The sequence below is a fragment of the Physeter macrocephalus genome, chromosome 4, assembly GCF_002837175.3.
Source record: "Physeter macrocephalus isolate SW-GA chromosome 4, ASM283717v5, whole genome shotgun sequence".
In the NCBI taxonomy this organism is placed as follows: domain Eukaryota; kingdom Metazoa; phylum Chordata; class Mammalia; order Artiodactyla; family Physeteridae; genus Physeter; species Physeter macrocephalus.
Genome location: NC_041217.1, coordinates 55,005,770 through 55,026,103, shown reverse-complemented (window position 1 = coordinate 55,026,103; position 20,334 = coordinate 55,005,770). Strand labels below are relative to the sequence as shown.

At 37.1% G+C, this 20,334-nt stretch overlaps 1 protein-coding gene across 4 annotated transcripts in view; it reads right to left on the bottom strand.

The window, feature by feature from the left end:
* Positions 1-20,334, bottom strand: part of AKT3 (AKT serine/threonine kinase 3) — a 397,960-nt gene that overhangs the window by 325,626 nt on the left and 52,000 nt on the right. For 2 of the 4 annotated variants that reach the window (XM_055084208.1, XM_055084209.1), the window contains exon 4: positions 3,671-3,731. The exons of the other annotated variants lie outside the window; for them this stretch is intronic. In XM_055084208.1, the coding sequence (XP_054940183.1) occupies positions 3,671-3,731 (61 nt within the window). The remainder of the gene's footprint in view (positions 1-3,670; positions 3,732-20,334) is intronic. 4 annotated transcript variants of the gene reach the window in all.

The window sequence follows — 20,334 nt, the reverse complement described above, 5'->3', positions numbered from 1 at the left end:
AATCTTTTCCTGTAATTGATATCTAGTCTCATAGCATTGTGGTCGGAAAAGATACTTGATACGATTTCAATTTTCTTAAATTTACCAAGGCTTGATTTGTGCCCCAAGATATGGTCTATCCTGGAGAATGTTCCATGAGCACTTGAGAAGAATGTGTATTCTGTTTTTTTTGGATTGAATGTCCTATAAATATCAATTAAGTCCATCTTGTTTAATGTATCATTTAAACCTTGTGTTTCCTTATTTTCATTTTGGATGATCTTTCCATTGGTCAAAGTGGGGTGTTAAAGTCCCCTAGTATGATTGTGTTACCGTCGATTTCCCCTTTTATGGCTGTTAGTATTTGCCTTATGTATTGAGGTGTTCGTATGTTGGGTGCATAAATATTTACAATTGTTATATCTTCTTCTTGGATCGATCCCTTGATCATTATGGAGTGTCCTTCTTTTTCTCTTGTAATAGTCTTTATTTTAAAGTCTATTTTGAAGTTTTTAATTTTGATGAGGTCCAATTTTTCATTGGCTGCTTGTGCATGTGGTATCAAATCTAAAATACCACTGCCCAGTCCAAGATCACAAAGATTTATGAATTTTCTTCTAAGAGATTTATAGTTTTAGCTTTTATGTTTAGGTCTTTAATCCATTTTGAGTTATTTTTTGTACACAGTATGAGGTAGGGGTCTAAATTGATTCTTCTGCATGTGGAAATCCAGTTGTACCAGCATCATTCGTTGAAGACTATTCTCCTGCAGTGAATGGTCTTGCTACCTTTGTCAAAAATTTACCAGAGTTGTATAAGTTTCTCAACTCTCAGTTCTCTCCCATTGATTTATGCCTATCCTCCATGTCTCTTTTTGACTACACCTACCTAGAACAGAACCTGAAATATGAAAGCACTCAATAAAGATTTGGTAGGTGAATAAATCTCGTCAATAATAAAATAATTAAAGTGTGAGTTGAGCAATACCTTAGGGAGCATTATCCTAACCCAGTATTTAAAAAGCAAGAAACTGAGGCCTAAGAGAGGTTACCTGACTAGCTCAAAGGCAGAGAACAAATTACCTAAGAGCCAGAGGCAGGACCTGAATTCAGCTTTCCTAACATCTGGTGCAGGGCTCTTTCCACAATATCATGTGGCTTCTCAACTAAACTGAATTGCCTTAACATTTGCCAGTGTGTCTGCCTATAAGAACCAGCATGTATATTAGAGTCAGATATGCACGTATCCTAATACTTAATCATTGGGGAACTCTTCATAAGTATAATTCACCTAAAAGCCTTACAATCAAAATGGGCCAGGAAATAATTAATATACCACTGAATGCAATGTTTCCCTCCAGACAACTGTCTTCTACCTTCACTTTCAGCTCAAGAACATAGCTAGTCATACTTTCAGTCCTTAGATTATTCTAAATAGAAGAAAACCATTTGTGCGACAGTAAAAATAATAAAGCAATCAGGCGCCTAGTTCCATTACCCTGCTCTCCTGACCATTTCCCAGCATCATTGTGATGCTTCACTCACTACTAACTGTTGTAAAGGATGTAGAAATAGAGCAATCATCATAAATTTAACTTTCCTCTACTATCCAGCAATTAGTCTGCCTCTTTCCAAAAACCAGGGAAATTTTACAGCAGCAGAACAGAAAAATAAAGGGAAACAAGCAACTACAGGAGAAGCCTTCTAAAAGATATATGGAGCATTTATGATTTAGAGGTAAAGGGAAGACACTAAAATGTTCAAACTTAATACTACATTTATGCATACAAGTAAGGGAAATGCTGTCCGTGCAAATGTTGTGTATACAATGTGTATGAGCAGATCATGAATTTTCCTGTAGTCAAGAATATATTCAACCTTCAGTTTAAACTACCTCTTCTCAAAATCTTTCTGAGTCACCCAAGCACAATTAACTTGTCCTTCCATAATGCACCCACTCTTCCATCTACATGACTCCATTACTGTAATGATTATAGTATATTTTAATAGTTACCTCACAAGTTTGTCTCCCTTCTAAACTATCATCTCACTGAGGGCAGAAACCATGTGTTTTTAGTGTTGTGTTCAGTGTAGAATTTAGCATAGCCCTGGCACATAGCAAGCACTTTATAATTCTTAGTCGAATGAACATTTTCAAAATGTTTTGTAATACTGAACATACCTGTTCAAAAGCATCAATAACAAGACATGTATTCATTCTTGCTGTGATAATTCACAAATGTTATAGTTCACATATATACAGTTGTCATATTGTATATACAGTTAGAGTATATGTACTTAGGAAGTATATGTCATACACTTCCTTACTCTAAGTACAAACTTCAAAGTTGGCCAGTCTGCTAAAAACAAACAAATCTAACTCAATATGTTTAGAGCTGAATGTTGTAGTGTTGACCATCTCTGCTAACAAGGCAATTTTATACTCCTAGCCAAAAACACAATGAAAAGTTCGAGACTAATCAACCACAAGCAGCAGGATCTAAGTGGTGTCTTAAGAAGGAGATGGGGAGCCCTCTCTATAGAAACACATAAAGTAATTCTTGAGGGCAAGATATTTTATGTTCACCAAAAAGAATTATAAATTAAACAAAAAAAAATAAAATGACTGTCAAATACTGCTCTACTGGTAAATGTAAAAGCTTTGGACTTTGCAAGTCCTGATTTTTAAGATGTGCCTCCGATGTGACCTCTTTAGGAAGGTCACTTCACCCGTCTGTGCCTCTTTCAGTTCCTCTTTTGTAAAATGTGAATAAGAATGCCTATCTCACAAAGCTCCCTGTGAGGATCAAATGATACTGTATAAAGGACCTGGCACAGATGCTCAGACGCTAGCATGTAACAGTGTTTGTTCCCTTCCTACCTGGCAACAGGTTGTCACTTAAGGAGCAGTCAGAACACTCTCTTGGCTGAAAATATTTCTCCCAACAGATGTCAGTCAATGTTTCAAGTTTCACGATAAGGAAATTCTGTTTGGATTTTCAAAAGCCCCAATTAAATGTTAAAAAATCTGCCATTTAATGTATCTATATGTCTTTCAAAGATAACTTGTCAAGGCCCTAAAGTACTGGGGGATTTCTTTTGATAAAGATAAAACAGGGAAAGGCCTACGGAGGATAACTCCTAAATGAGGAGGTTGAAGAAACAAGGAAAAAGCAGTGAAAGGGTCCTAGAGAAAAACGTTTTCTACTTTATACTATTACAATCAGTCTCATCTAACTACATACCACTACATACACTCATAGAAAATCCATAAATTCATCAGTGAACCTGCATGCCAATTTAAGGTTATATTATTAAGAGGTGAAATTTCTGTTATTAAAACAAAAAAGATAAGTCCCAAACCACAATTTAATGATGTATTTTTGACCACTATTACCAAAGAAAAGATGTAGTCTGGGATAAACTATTTGCTCTATGTTCCTGCAAACTGTCAACTGTGTGCTCACAGTGTGAATTTTGATAAAATCGTAGTACAGATGGCATGATAGCTATGTCATATAAATTATTAATAAATTTACATAAAGAAAAAACTCAAAACCATTCCATTATCTTTACAGACCTGACCAAGACAATGTAATGTCCCAACTTACACTTCAAATTTATTCCTATTATTAAGGTGCAACCACTATCACTTTTTTTTCCAAGTCCAGCCCAAATTCTCAGTCACTCACCCGCCCTCCATCTTATGAATCCTGTGCTTCCTCTCCGCCTGTGGGCTCCACCAAAGGGACTCTATAAAGTAAACGTGGAGAATTATTGCCAAAAGTGAAAGAATTAGAGATACTTAAAGTCCTAGAAAGGCTAATAAACCCTTGATTCATTAACTTAGAGAGGAGAAAGTAAATCCACAAGCTAGAGGATAGGAATATATTATACTCCAATTCTAAAATGTCAAAATATGTCTAAGATTCAAAATGTCTGAAACAGAACTTTTCAAAATGCAGCAAAACGAATTTAGTATTATTTGTGGATGAAGATATAAATGATATTTCTGCCTTCTTGGGCTCACAGAAAAACTCATCCTTATCAATGAAATCAGAGAAAAGAAAAAGAAAAATCTGAATAAAAATAAAAACAATTAAGAATTGCATTTTAAAGATCATATACATATAAAGAATATTAAAGGTTCTCTTTTCTTCTACTCTTAGCATTTTTATGCTACATCTATAAACCTAACATTTCCATCCATCTTCTCCTTGTCTCTTGATAGAGTGAAGCAAGCACCTCTAATCAGAATGCCTGAAATCCTACTCTTCTTCCTACATTTCCCTTCATAATTAATATTATCACATATCCTCCATCAATGAAGAGAAAAATCACTAATGCATCTCTAATTTTCCTCCATTACCCCATATGCAAAATTTATGCCAAGTCAAAATAATGACAATGATGACAACAGGTTAAACACATCACTTTTTATGTTAGAGGCACAGTGCTAAATGCTTTCCATAAATTATTTAATTCTCAAAGCCACTGTATAAGATAGTGCTATGGACTGTTTGTGCCCCTGCCACAAATTCATATGTTGAAAGCCTAACCCCCAATGTGTTGGGGCCTTTGGGAAGAAATTAGGTTTAGATGGGGTCACAAGGGTGGGGCCCTCACGATGGCATTAGTACCCTTATAAGAAGAGACATCCAAGAGCTTGTTGTATCTTATAAGAAGAGACATCTGAGAACTTGTTGTGTCTCTTTCCACCTAGTGAGAACACAATGAAAAGGTACTGCCTGCAAGCCAGGAAGAAAGTCCTCACCAGAACCAAAAAATGCTGAAACCATGCTCTCAGACTTCACAGCCTCCAGAACTGTGAGAAATAACTTTCTGTCATTTAAGCTGCCCAGTCTATGATATTTTGTCATGGCAGCTCAAGCTAATTCCCCATTTTACAAGTGGGAAAACTGTGGCTTAAATAGGCTAAATAACTTCTCTACAGAGGATCCAGGCTACAGTGGTAGAGTCGGGATTTAAACCTGGCTTTTAACTAATACTGTTCCACTAATGTCTCTACAATATTGAGTTCCTAATAAGTAACCATGTTATGTGCAAGAGATCAAAATAAAGTTGCCTTAAAAAACTCATACATCTAATCATATATTATAAACAAACATATGGACTGCCAAAGTATGAATTCCTCCAGGTTTGGTACCCAAGAAATGTTTATTGAAATAAACAGAAAAAACATCAAACAATAATACAATGTGTTGAGTGTTGTATGAGTAGGTCAAATAAAGTAACACAAAGGTTTCCAGAGGAAGCAATTAATTCCATGGGTGAGTAAGATAACTATTATGAGATAGGTAGAGTATGAAAAAAGTCATAAGTAAATGAAAGGCAGTCAGAACAGGGTATAATTAATTACATTTGGTGAGAATTTATCAGGGATTACTAGTAGATGTCACATATAAGCTGTCTCTTCAAAGATGAATAGAATATCACTTTTGGAATAAGAGATCATTCTAGGTTGAATGGACTATATGGACAAAAACATGGAGTTTGAAAATGTAGCTGCCTGTTCCTTTTTGATCCCATATTCAACACTGTAGTTTACAGTATAAAATATCTTAACAGATGCCCCTCTCATAGCTTCCTTTTTCAAACCACTCTACAGAAAGTATAAAAGTAATCATCCTAAAACACAGATCAGATTGGCTCCTTGTTCAAAAACATTCGATAGTCCTACTCTGCCTACAAGATACTATTTAAATTCCTCAGACTAGAATGTTAGGTTTCTCACAGTCTGTCCCTGTTTTTCCTTTCCTCCCCAATTCACCTTGAGTCATGATTCCTCTACACTGAAGCTACACCGGATTATTTGCTGCTCTTAAACAGGCCCTGTTAAAATGTCTCCATCTGGACCACGGCACATCTTCAAGACCCATGTAAAAGAACTTCTTTGGAAATATAACCTTGCCTATTGTCTCACTTATTACTCTCTGTCTTATGTTAGTTACATTCCTACATGTATGTCCCCATTAAACTCTACAAGCTCTTTGAGAGATGACCCCTACCCTACACACAGAGTTATTAAAAAAAAAAAATTGAATCAAATCTTTGAGTCTATATGTCTAGGTGCTACACAAGGAGCTGAACGTTAAAATGCAATATGATAAGAGCACTACTAGACAAATACACAGTATTACGACAATCACCCAACTCAGCCTGCAGAGGTGCAGAACAGCTTCCCACAGAACATGACAAACTGATTCTTTAAAGATGAATATGCAGAAGACATAGGTAAAACATACACGGGTATGAAACAGTGCCATGTGTGAGAAGAACTAGAAGAAATTCAATGCTGCTAGAACGTAAAATATGGAGCCAGAAGTGGCGAAGTATAAAGCTACAGAGACAAAAGGCTGCATGCAGTGTGCTGAGAAACATTTTATGCTGTGAGCCAGTGGTTTAGAATTAGTAAAAAGCCCCAATTCGTACTGTGCCAAAACCAGGTGTAAGTTATACTGTAAGACATTTAAACAATTGAATTAAACAGGTGGTACTGATATTTTCAAGTCTCAAAAGTCAAACAGATTAAAAAGGTATACAGTAAAGAGTCTCATCACACCTCTGTCATCTGCCCAGTTCATACCCTACCTCCTGGGGAAAAGTGTTAGTTTCTTCTTTTTCCTTCCAGAGTTCCTTTTACCAATAGAGCAAATAAAACTATATAATCTAGTTCCCCTCCTTTACACAAAAAGTGCTATATAATATGTTCTGCACCTTACTCTTTTCCTTTTTACTTGCAACGATTTTTCCATTATTTTCCATACAAATACTATTCTTTCTATTCTTTTTCAACTGCATAATATTCCATTATACTGTTGTATCATTATTTACTTAACCTATCCACTATTAATGGACATTTGAGCTTCTGTTTCACTCTACAATATATTGTTTTGGTTGACATATATGAAGAAAATCTAGCCTTATGCAGATATGACTAGATAAAGGGGAGAAAAACGTTAATAAAGTTTTCAGATTATTGTGGATAATCTCCAAATCTTTTGCTATTACACACAATATTTGTATGAATAACCCTGTACATACATCGTTACAAAATGTGAAAATATACCTGAAGGATACATTCCCGAAATGGGAATATACATTTGTAGTTTTGATATATATTATCAAATTGTCCCCAGAGAAACAGAACCAGTGTAGATTTCCCACCAGCAATGAATAAGCAGTGACACTGCCTGGTTCTTCAGAGGATCCTAGGGAAATCTACTTTTAAAATCGTAATCAAGGAAGAAGAATCCAGAAGAAGCATGACATAAACAATCAAACAGGTCAAGAAAAAAACAGGAATTATGAGGTTCTGGAGTACAAGCAAGAAGACATGATTGGTCTCTAGTGTCAAATATTACCAGAGAGATCTAATAATTAAATAATAAACTAAACTATAAAACTTAAATAATTAAAGCAGTATGGTTAGCCCTGCAAAAATAGAACAAATCAAGATAGAATAAAAACATACAGTAATGAAGAATAAAGGTAATTAAGAATAAAAGAAAGATAATACTATTCCCCACGAAAAAGAATGAGAGCTCCCTGGAGAAATGGTTGATTCTAGAGCTGGGAAACTATATGATGAGCCTGGAATATTTTATTGTGTCAGAAAGTCTTCACAAATTGATGGGAACATGTCAAAAGAATATAGAGCTAGCTTTTCAGGGCTTACATGGGCCAAATCTAGGATAATTTGAGCATTTCAGAATTAATAATGATGCGAAAAGACTATAATCCATTGAATAAAATAGCATTCATGAAGGAGAACCTTTTTTGTAGTGGAAACTCAATTAAAATTAAAAAGGAACAACTAAATTAGAAAATCACCATGCATAACAAACAGCTGACTCAAACAAGAACCATAATTGGATGCTGAAACTCATGGGCCAAAGATTGAGGAGTAACCAGATATTTATATGGTCACAAAGTATCACACCACAGGACTTCCCTGGTGGCACAGTAGTTAAGAATCCACCTGTCAATGCAGGGGACACAGGTTCGAGCCCTGGTCCGGGAAGATCCCACATGCCGCGGAGCAACTTAGCCCATGCGCCACAACTACTGAGCCTGTGCCCTAGAGGCTGCGAGCCACAACTGCTGAGCCTGCACGGCTAGAGCCCATGCTCCACAACAAGAGAAGCCACCGCAGTGAGAAACCCGCATACCTCAACAAAGAGTAGGCCCGGTTGGCCGCAACTAGAGAAAGCCTGCCTGCAGCAACGAAGAGCCAGCACAGCCAAAAATAAATAAATTAATCAATTTTTTTAAAAAAGTATCAAATCACAAGATTTTTATTAATTACAGAGGGAATAATAATAACCTTACAATGGACAAGAATCTTGGTAGACACCATTGTAACCAGTGATCAAAGTTAACATCACCAGGATTGGGACAAAGCAATAACATGTGCTTTCTGATTAAAGTAGACTAATGAGACATGACAACTGATGTATCAGTTGCATGACCAGACATCATGATGTCACATAATGACACTTGCATGATGATCCAAGATTTTTTTGGAGAGGGAGGGCTATAAAGGTTATTATTGACAATATCTGGATAACAACATTGTGTCAATGTCAATTTCTTAATTTTGATAGCTATACTTCAATTATGTAAGATAACGTCCTAGTTTTAGGAAACACACACTTAAGTATATAAAGGTAAAGGGGTCTTCATGCCTCAAACGGTTCAGAAAATAAGTCTATGTATTTGAACCTAAGTACCTTTAAATATATTTAAAATATTTCTATATAAATACATTTTAAATACCATATATTGATGGGGAAGGAGGAACAAAGCACTGAGACAGAGAGGAAATGACAGGGAGGATAAGGAGAGAAAAAAGAAAGACAATGCAAATGTAGAAAATGTTAACATTTGAGGAATGAGCATATGGACTTCTCTGTACATCCGCCTCTGTCAAATGCCTGCTCATAGTCTTTGTCCATTTTTCTATTTATCTTTTTCTTAATGTTTTATGGACACACACTATAATAAAAATGTTAATCCTTATTTTTTTCCCCAATATGTGATGGCTTTTGTTACAGAGAAGATTTAGTTTTTACAAAACCAAAACTTTAAAAATCCTTAATGCTACAATAATGATGATGTTTGGGTGATGTGGTTATGGATGCTTTATTTGTTTTAAGTTTTTATATTGTTACAGAGAAGATTTAGTTTTTACAAAACCAAAACTTTAAAAATCCTTAATGCTACAATAATGATGTTTGGGTGATGTGGTTATGGATGCTTTATTTGTTTTAAGTTTTTTTAACTTATCTGTATTTCACAAATCTTTACTAAGCACCTATTAATTTTTTAATGAAAAAAGGGTTGTACTTTTATATTCCTTAAGCAAAATCCCAGCAGAACTCTTCATAGAACCTGATTCTAAAAATCAAATGGATTTATTTAACAATTTCTCTCCTAATAACCTTTGGAGACAAGAAGAGCTAAGCCAATAGTGAAGAAGCATAAAAAGAGTTTGAGACTTGCCTTAGAGAGATCAGTATTTGTTGTAAAGTAGTATTGGTACAGGAATTAAAAAGCAGGCTAGGGCTTCCCTGGTGGCGCAGCGGTTGCGCGTCCGCCTGCCGATGCAGGGGAACCAGGTTCGCGCCCCGGTCTGGGAGGATCCCACATGCCGCGGAGCGGCTGGGCCCGTGAGCCATGGCCGCTGAGGCTGCGCGTCCGGAGCCTGTCCTCCGCAACGGGAGAGGCCACAGCAGAGGGAGGCCCGCATACCACAAAAAAAAAAAAAAAAAAAAAAAGCAGGCTAAAAGAGAGTAGAGAGAGCCCGGAAGCAAACCCACATATAAAAGGAACAATATGATGGATTACTCAACAAATGAGATTGAGGCAATTATAATACTTTTAGAAGAATAATAAGATTATATCCCCTTCTTAACACCACCCCCCTCACACACACACAAAACATAACATCCTCAAGGTGGAATAAAGAAGAACTAAATGTGAAATAACTTTTAGATATCTTATTAAAAAATGTAAGACACTCTGGTAGTGAGGCTCCAAGACAGCCTTCAGTGATCCTCTCACGCTGGTATTCCAGTCTCAGTATGGTCTCCTCACACAATGAACAGGCTGAGTGACAGTCTGTGACTTCAAAGCCTAGATCATAAAAGACATTAGTTTCCACTGTGATCTCCTGGCTCACTCATTCAGGGTAAGTCAGCCTCCAAATTATGATAACACTCAAGTGGCCCTAGTAAAGGATCACATCAAGAGGAACTGAGGCCTCCCACCAACAGCCTACACCAACTCACTGGCCATTTGAGTAGGCTATCTTTAAAAGCAAGTCCTCCAGCCTTAATTAAACCTACAGATGACTGAAGCCCTGAATGACATGTTGACTGCAACCTCATAAAAGACCAAGATCATAACCACACAAACTCCCTGCTCCCAGAAATGAAAAGAAATAATAAATATTTATTGTTTCTTTTAACCAAATAAGTTTTGCTGGTAATCTGTTATGCAGCAACAGACAATAAATAAAAAGACTATTGTTATAACCTCAATGCAGGAAAGGAAGTTCTCAAAAATAATACCAGAAGCAAAATTATAAAGGAAAAGATTGACAAATGTATCTATATTGAAAATGAAAGGTTTTGGTACCAAAAAGTTAGTACTCATACAACTAAAAGGACAAGCCACAAACTAAAAGAAAATATTTATAATTCAAATAACAAATAATGAATATCAATTCCTGAAAAATTCCTACAAATCAACAAGGACAAACCATCTAATACAAAAACGGGGGTGGGGCAAAGAGCAGAAAATGCAATTTATGAAAGAAACTACGGCAATAAACATATGAAAAGAACTAGAGGGCTTCCCTGGTGGCGCAGTGGTTGAGAGTCCACCTGCCAATGCAGGGGACATGGGTTCGTACCCCGGTCCGGGAAGATCCCACATGCCACGGAGCGGCTGGGCCTGTCAGCCATGGCCGCTAAGCCTGCGCATCCGGAGCCTGTGCTCCGCAACGGGAGAGGCCACAACGGTGAGAGGCCCGTGTACCGCAAAAAAAAAAAAAAAAAAAAAAAAAAAAAGAACTAGAAACCCCATCAATAACCAGAGAAATTCACATTTAAAACACCAAAATACCATTTCTCACACATCAGAATGACAAAAATTATGTCTGACAAGAAGAAAAGTCTCACAAACTGCTGGTGGGAGTAAACTGTTAACAACCACTTCAGAAAACAATATACAAAATTTAGTAAAGGTGAAGGCAGATCATACCCTATGACCTAGCAATTTTCTATTTGCAATAAAAATTTCACATATACATGGGGAACGTACAATAACATTTGTTGCAGCACTGCTTGTAACAGGTAAAAAACTGGCAACCACTTAAAGTTCTTCAACAGAACAGTTTTAAAAAGTGTGGTTTATTCATGCAAAACCACGCAGCAGTGAAAATGAAGAAATCAGAACTCCGTGTATCAATATAAATACACCTTAAAAACATAACACTAAAAAAAGGTTTATAAAGGCTATCAGCTGATTTTTCAGCAGAAACTGCAGGCCAGAAGAGAGTGGCACAATACATTTAGAGTGATGAAAGGGAAAAACCTACAACCAAGAATGCTCTACTCAGCAAGGCTCTCATTCAGATTTGATGAAGAAATCAAAACCTTTACAGACAAGCAAAAGCTAAAAGAATTCAGCACCACCAAACCAGGTTTACAGCAAATGTTAAAGGAACTTCTCTACACGAAAAAGAAAAGGCCACAACTAGGAATAAGAAAATTACGAAATAAAAAACATCACCAGTAAAGGGAAACATACAATAAAGGTAGGAAATCATGAACACACACAAAGCTAGTAGGGAGGTTAAAAGACAAAAGTAGTAAAATCATCTCTATCCACAATAAGGGATACACAGAACAATTAGATGTAAAAATACAATGTCAAAAACAGTAACTGTGGGGGCTTCCCTGGTGGCGCAGTGGTTGTGAGTCCGCCTGCCGATGCAGGGGACACGGGTTCGTGCCCCGGTCCGGGAGGATCCCATATGCCGCGGAGCGGCTGGGCTCGTGGGCCACGGACACTGAGCCTGCGCGTCCGGAGCCTGTGCTCCGCGGCAGGAGGGGCCACAGCGGTGAGAGGCCCACGTACCACAAAAAAAAAAAAAAAAAAAAAAAAAAAAACAGTAACTGTGAGGGGAGGAGAGTACAAATGTAAGGTTGTTAAAATGTATTCGAAAGTGAGAGATCAGTAACTTAAAACAACCAAGTATATATATAAAGTGCCATACAAAAACCTCATGGTAACCACAAACGATTCACTTTGTTATAAAGCAGAAACTAACACACCACTGTAAAGCAATTATACTCCAATAAAGATGTTAAAAACAAAACAAAACAAAACAAAAAAACCAAAAAAACAAAAAACCTGTAACAGATATACACACAAAAAAGAAAAGGGAATCCAAACATAACACTAAAATAAACATACTCATCAAATCACAAGAGAAGAGAACAAAAGAAGAAGGGGGGGGAGACCTACTAAAACAAATTCAAAACAATTTTAAAAATGGCAATAAGAACATACATACAGATAATTACCTTAAATGTAAATGAACGAACTAAATGCTCCAGCCAGAAGTCTTGGACTGACTGAATGGATACAAAAACAAGACCTACATATATGCTGCCTACAAAAGACTCACTTCAGATCTAGAGACACAGAGAGACTGAAAGTGAGGGGATGGAGAAAGGTATTCCAGGCAAATGGAAATCAAAAGAAAGCTGGAGTAGCAATACTCATATCAGACAAAATAGACTTTAAAACAAAGACTGTTACAAGAGACAAAGATGGACACTCATCCATCTATGATCAAGGGATCAATCCAAGAAGAAGATATAACAATTATAAAATACATGCACCCAGCATAGGAGCATCTCAATATATAAAGAAAATGTTAACAGACATAAAAGGAGAAAACAACAGTAATACAATAATAGTAGGGGACTTTAACGCCTCACTTAACATCAATTGACAGATCATCCAGACAGAAAATAAATAAGGAAACACTGACCTTAAATAACACATTAGACCAAATGTACTTAATTGATACATAGAGAGAGCATTCCACCTGAAAGCAGCAGAATACACATTCTTTTCAAGTGCACATGGAACATTCTCCAGGACAGATCACATGCTAGGCCACAAAACAAGCCTTGGTGAATTTAAGGAAATTGAAATCATATCAAGCATCTTTCCCTACCACCAGGCTGTAAGACTAGAAATCAACTACAAGAAAAAAACTGCAAAAAAAACACAAACACATGGAGGCTAAACAATATGTTACTAAACAACCAATGGGTCACTGCAGAAATCAAAGAGGAAATTAAAAAATACCTAGAGACAAATGAAAACACAACAATAGGACACGGCAAAAGCAATTCTAAGAAGGAAGTTTATAGCAATACAAGCTTACCTCAGGAAACAAGAAAAATATCAAATAAACAACCTAACCTAAAGCAACTACAGAAAGAAAAACAAAACCCAAAGTTAGCAGAAGGAAAAAAATCATAAAGATCATAGCAGAAATAAATGAAATAGAGACTAAAAACACAACAGAAAAGATCAGTGAAACCAAAAGCTGGTTCTGTGAAAAGGTAAACAAAATTGATAAACTTTAACCACAGTCATCAAGAAAAAAAGAGACATGGCCCAAATCAATCAAAACAGAAATGAAAAAGGAGAAGTTACAAACGACACCATAGAAATACAGAAATACATAAGAGACTACTCCAAGCAACTATACACCAATAAAATGGACAACTTAGAAGAAACGGACAAATTCTTAGCAAGGTACAGTCTCCCAAGATTGAATCAGGAAGGAACAGAAAATATGAACAGACCAATTAACAGTAATGCAATTAAATCAGTAACTTAAAAACTCCCCAAACAAACAAAAGTCCAGGACCAGATGGCTTCACAGGTAAACTCTACCAAACATTTAGAGAAGCATTAACACCTATCCTTCTGAAACTATTCCAAAAAATGGCAGAGGAAGGAAAACTTCCAGTCTCATTCTATGAAGCCATCATAACCCTAATACCAAAAACAGACAAAGATACCACAATAAAAGAAAATTACAGGCCAATATCACTGATGAACACAGACATAAAAATCCTCAACAACATACTAGCAAACATAATCCAAAAATACCTTAAAAAGATCACACGCCATGTCAAATGGGATTTGCCCCAGGGATGCAAGGATTTTTCAATATTAGCAAGTCAATGTGATACACCACATTAACAGACTGAAGAATGAAGCAATCTAAACATCCATCGACAGATAAATGGATAAAGAAGATGTAGTACATATAAACAATGGAATGTTACTCAGCCTTTAAAATGAATGAAATAATGCCATTTGCAGTAACATGGATGGACCTGGAGATTATCATTCTAAGTGAAGTAAGTCAGACAAAGAAAAACAAATATCATATAATATTGCTTATGTGAGGAATCTAAAACAAAAATGATATAAACAAACTTATCTACAATACAGAAACAGACTCACAAACTTAGAGAACAAACTTATGGTTACTAGCGGGGAAGGGTGGGCAGGGAGGAACAGATTGGGAGTTTGGGATTCACGTGTACACACTGCTATACTTAAAATGGATAACCAACAAGGACTTACTGTATAGCACAGGGAACTCTGCTCAATACTCTGTAATAACCTAAATGGGAAAAGAATTTGAAAAAGAATAGGTACATGTATATGTATAACTGAATCACTTTGCTGTACACCCGAAACTAACACAACACTGTTAATCATCTCTACTCCAATATAAAATAAAAATTTTTTTTAAAAATTGAAGAATGAAAACCATATGATCACCTCAATAGATGCAAAAAAGCTTTTGATAAAATTCAACGTCCATTTATGATAAAAATTCTCCAGAAAGTGGACATAGAGTGAACACACCTCCATATAATAAAGCCCATATATGACAAACCCACAGCTAACATCATACTCAATGGTGAAAAGATAAGACAAGGATGCCCACTCTCACCACTTTTATTCAACAGTTTTGGAAGTCCTAGCCACAGCAATCAGATGAGAATAAGAAATAGAAGAAATCCAAATTGGAAAGAAAGAAGTAAAACTGTCACTGTCTGCAGATGACATAATACTGTACACAGAAAATCCTCAAGTAGCCACCAAAAAACCACTAGAGCTCATCAATAAATTAGATAAAGTGGCAGGATACAAAATTAATATACAGAAATCTGTTGCATTTCTATACACTAACAATGAAATATCAGAAAGAGAAATTAAAGAAACAATCCCGTTTACCATCACATCAAAAAGAATAAAATAGCTAGGAATAAACCTTCCTAAGGAGCCAAAAGACCTATACCCCACAAACTGTAAAACACTGATGAAAGAAACTGAAGATGACATAAACATATGGAAAGATACCATCTTCCTCAATTGGAAGAATCAATAATTGTTAAAATAACCACATTACCCAAGGAAATCTATATATTCAATGCAATCCCTATCAAATTACCAATGGCATTTTTCACAGAACTAGAACGAATAACTTTTAAATTTATATGGAAACACAAAAGACCCCGAATAGCCAAAACAATCTTGAGAAAGAAGAACTGAGCTGGAGGAATCAGGCTCCCTGTCTTCAGACTATACTACAAAGCTACTGTCATCAAAGCAGTATGATACTGGCACAAAAACAGACACATACATCAAAGGAACAGGATAGAAAATTCAGGAATAAACCCTCACACCCATGGTCAATTAATCTATGACAACAGAGGCAAGAATATACAATGAAGAAAAGACAGTCTCTTCAGTAAGTGGTGATGGAAAAACTGGACAGCTACATGCAAAAGAATGAAATTAGAACATTCTCTAACACCATACACAAAAATAAACTCAAAACAGATTAAAGACCTGAATGTAAGACTGGATACTATGAAACTCCTAGGGGAAAACATAGGCAGAACACTCTTTAACATAAATCGCAGCAATACTTTTTTGGATCCATCTCCTAGAGTAATGAAAATAAAAGCAAAATTAAATAAATGGGACCTAATTAAATTTTTGCACAGCAAAGAAAACCATAAACAAAACGAAAAGACAACCTGAAGAATGGGAGAAAATATTTGTAAATGATGCAACCAACAAGGGATTAATTTCCAAAATATACAAACAGTTCATACAGGTCAATATCAAAAAACAACCTAATCAAAAAAATGGGCAAAAGACCTAAATAGACATTTCTCCAAAGAAAACAAACACATGGCCAACAGGCACATGAAAAGATGCTCAACATCACCAATTATTAGAGAAATACAAATCAAAACTACAATGAGGTATCACCTCACATCAGTAAGAATAGCCATCATCAGAAGGTCTACAAATAATAAATGGTGGAGTGTGGAGAGAATGGAACCCTGCTACACTATTGATAGGAATGTAAATGGGTGCAGCCACTATGAAGAAAAGCATAGAGGTTCCTTAAAAAACTAAAAATAGAGTTACCATATGATCCAGCAATTCCACTCCTGGGCAGGTATCCAGAAAAGATGAAAACTCCTATTTCAAAAAGATACATGCACCCCAATATTCATAGCAGCACTATTTTTAAGAACCAAGGCATGGAAGCAACCTAAGTGTCCACTGACAGAGGAATGTAAAAAGAAGATATTATATATATATGTGTGTATATATATATATACATATGTGTATACATATATATGTATATATATATACACATATATATGTATATATATGTATATATATATATAATGGGATATTACTCAGCCATAAAAAAGAACAAAATAATGCCATTTGCAGCAACATGGATGGACCTAGAGATTACCATACTAAGTGAAATAAGTCACACAGAGAACACAAAAGTCATAATATCACTTATATGTGGAATCTAAAAAAAATGATACAAATGAACTTATTTACAAAACAGAAATAGAGTCACAGGCACTGAAAACAAACTTATGGTTACCAAAGGAGGAAGCGGGGGTGGTATAAATTTGGAGTATGGCATTAACAGATACATGTTACTATATACAAAATAGGTAAACAAGGGCCTACTGTATAGCACTATATTCAATACCTTGTAATACCCTATAATGGAAAACAATCTGAAAAAGAATTGATATATATGTATATATGTATAACTGAATCACTTTGTTGTACACCTAAAACGATCACAACAATGTAAATCACCTACTTAAATAAAAAAAGAAAAAAGTTGGAGAAGATACGTGCAGTATGGTATCACTTATACCAAGTTTGAAAACATATTAGTTCTATTATTAATATATGCATATATACCTAAGAAAATATTTTAAATATAAATGCATGAGAATGGCAAACAAAGAACTAGGTATACCTCTGGATAAGCTGGGTAAAAGGAGATGGAGTAATATGAGAGGCATGCATAAATTTCAAGTGCATCTGTAATGCTCGATTAATTTTAAAAAAGGATCTGATACTAAAATATAATAAAGCTAGAAGACAGGTACTTGAGTGCTCATCTTATTATTCTCTACAGTTTTTTGTTTGCTTGAGTATTCCAAAACAGAATGCTTTTAATCAAAATATAATGGCAGAAAACAGACTTAAGCAATATTTGCAGAAAAGATCAAAAGAGAGTTTATACAAATTGATAAGACAACCCAGCATTACATTCAGTGAATAAAACCTGTAAGAGACAAAGTTTTTTTTTCTTCTGTAAGAGACAAATGGCAGGCAAAAAAAATTAACAAAATTAGAAACCATAAATACATCGAACAGAAATACACAGCAAAATGTACAAGCTCAAGCTCATTAGTAACACTTCATTAAAAAAATATCCATTGAGTGCCTAAAGGTCCAGATGCTCTTCCAGGCTCTGGGAATATAGCAGTGGATGATATAACTCTCATACATGAAGCTCATATTCTCAAAGGTGGAGGTGGTCAATAAAAATATAAACAAACAAAAAGTCACGTACTGGCAAATGCTTTAAAAATATTAGAACAGGTGATGTGGTATAGATAAGGGAGGAAGAAAAGGATACTTTGGGTGTTCAAAGACTCTAGAAGAAGTACACTTGTCCTGAGAAGTAAATAATAAAAAATCCTTCGAAAAGGTAAGGAAAGCCTGCTCAGGCTCAGCAGGTACCTGGGCTGCACTGTGGCCGCCTTCTTGCTGGGGACCTTGTTCTCCCTGGTCTGCCAGAGCCTGTGAGCCCCGTCGCCCAACTTCACCGCCTCCTGGAGATGGTTGGCTGTTGCTGCCTACCTCCAGGCGGAGGGGGCACCTTCAAGATGGTGGAGGAGTAAGACATGGAGATCACCATCCTCCCCACAAATACATCGAAACTACATCTACATGTGGAACAACTCCTACAAAACACCTACTGAACGCTGGTAGAAGACCTCAGACTTCCTAAAAGGCAAGAAACTCCCCACGTACCTGTCCGAGTGGCTGACAGGGTCTTGGTGCTCCGGCACAGTATCAGGCCTGTGCCTCTGAGGTGGGAGAGCCGAGTTCAGGACAACTGGTCCACCAGAGACCTCCCAGCCTTACATAATATCAAACAGCAAAAGCTCTCCCAGAGATCTCCATCTCAACACTAAGACCCAGCTCCACTCAACAACCAGCAAGCTACAGTGCTGACACCCCATGCCAAACAATGAGCAAAAAAGGAACACAACCCCACCCATTAGCAGAAAGGCTGCCTAAAATCATAAAGTCACAGACACCCCAAAAAACACCACTGGACATGGTCCTGCCGACCAGAAAGACAAGATCCAGCCTCATCCACCAGAACACAGGCACCAGTCCCCACCACCAGGAAGCCTACACAACCCACTGAACCAAACGTAGCCACTGGGGGCAGTCACCAAAAACAACAGGAACTATGAACCTCCAGCCTGCAAAAAGGAGACCCCAAACAAAGTAAGTTAAGAAAAATGAGAAGACAGAGAAATACACAGCAGAAGGAGCAAGGTAAAAACCCACCACACCAAACAAATGAAGAGGAAATAGGTAGTCTACCTGAAAAAGAATTCAAAGTAATGATACTAAAGATGATTGAAAATCTTGGTAACAGAATGGAGAAAATACAAGAAACGTTTAACAAGGACCTAGAATAACTAAAGAGCAAACAAACAATGATGAACAACCCAGTAAATGAAATTAAAGATTCTCTAGGGCTTCCCTGGTGACGCAGTGGTTGAGAGTCCACCTGCCAATGCAGGGGACAAGGGTTCGTGCCCCAGTCCGGAAAGATCCCACATGCTGCGGAGTGGCTAGGCCTGTGAGCCATGGCTGCTGAGCCTGCGCGTCCGGAGCCTGTGTTCCGCAACAGGAGAGACCACAACAGTGATAGGTCCACGTACCGCAAAAAAAAAAAAAAAAAAAAAAAAAAAACTGAGTCTGGGCTTCCCTGGTGGCGCAGTGGTTGAGAGTATGCCTGCCAATACAGGGGACACGGGTTCGTGCCCTGGTCCGGGAGGATGCTGCATGCTGCGGAACTGCTGGGCCCGTGAGCCATGGCCGCTGAGCCTGCACGTCCGGAGCCTGTGCTCCACAACGGGAAAGGCCACAGCAGTGGGAGGCCTGCATACCGCAAAGAAAAGAAAAAATTCTCTAGAAGGAATCAAAAACAGAATAACTGAGGCAGGAGACTGAATAAGTGACCTGGAAGATAAAATAGTGGAAATAACTGCTGCAGAGCAGAATAAAGAAAAAAGAATGAAAAGAATTGAGGACAATTTCAGAGACTTCTGGGACAACATGAAATGCACCAACATTCAAATTATAGGGGTCCTAGAAGAAGAAGAGAAAAAAAAGGGACTGAGAAAATACTTGAAGACATTAATAGTTGAAAACTTCCCTAGTACGGGAAAGGAAAAAGTCAAGTCCAGGAAGCACAAGGAGTCCCATACAGGATAAATCCAAGGAGAAACATGCCAAGACGCATCTTAATCAGACTATCAAAAATTAAATACAGGGCTTCCCTGGTGGCGCAGTGGTTGAGAGTCCGCCTGCCGATGCAGGGGACACGGGTTCGTGCCCCGGTCCGGGAAGATCCCACATGCCTTGGAGCGGCTGGGCCCGTGAGCCACGGCTGCTGAGCCTGTGCATCCGGAGCCTGTGCTCCGCAACAACAGGAGAGGCCACAACAGTGAGAGGCCCGCGTACCACAAAAAAAAAAAAAAATTAAATACAAAGAAAAAATATTAAAAGCAGCAAGGGAAAAACAACAAATAACATACAAGGGAATCCCCATAAGGTTAACAGCTGA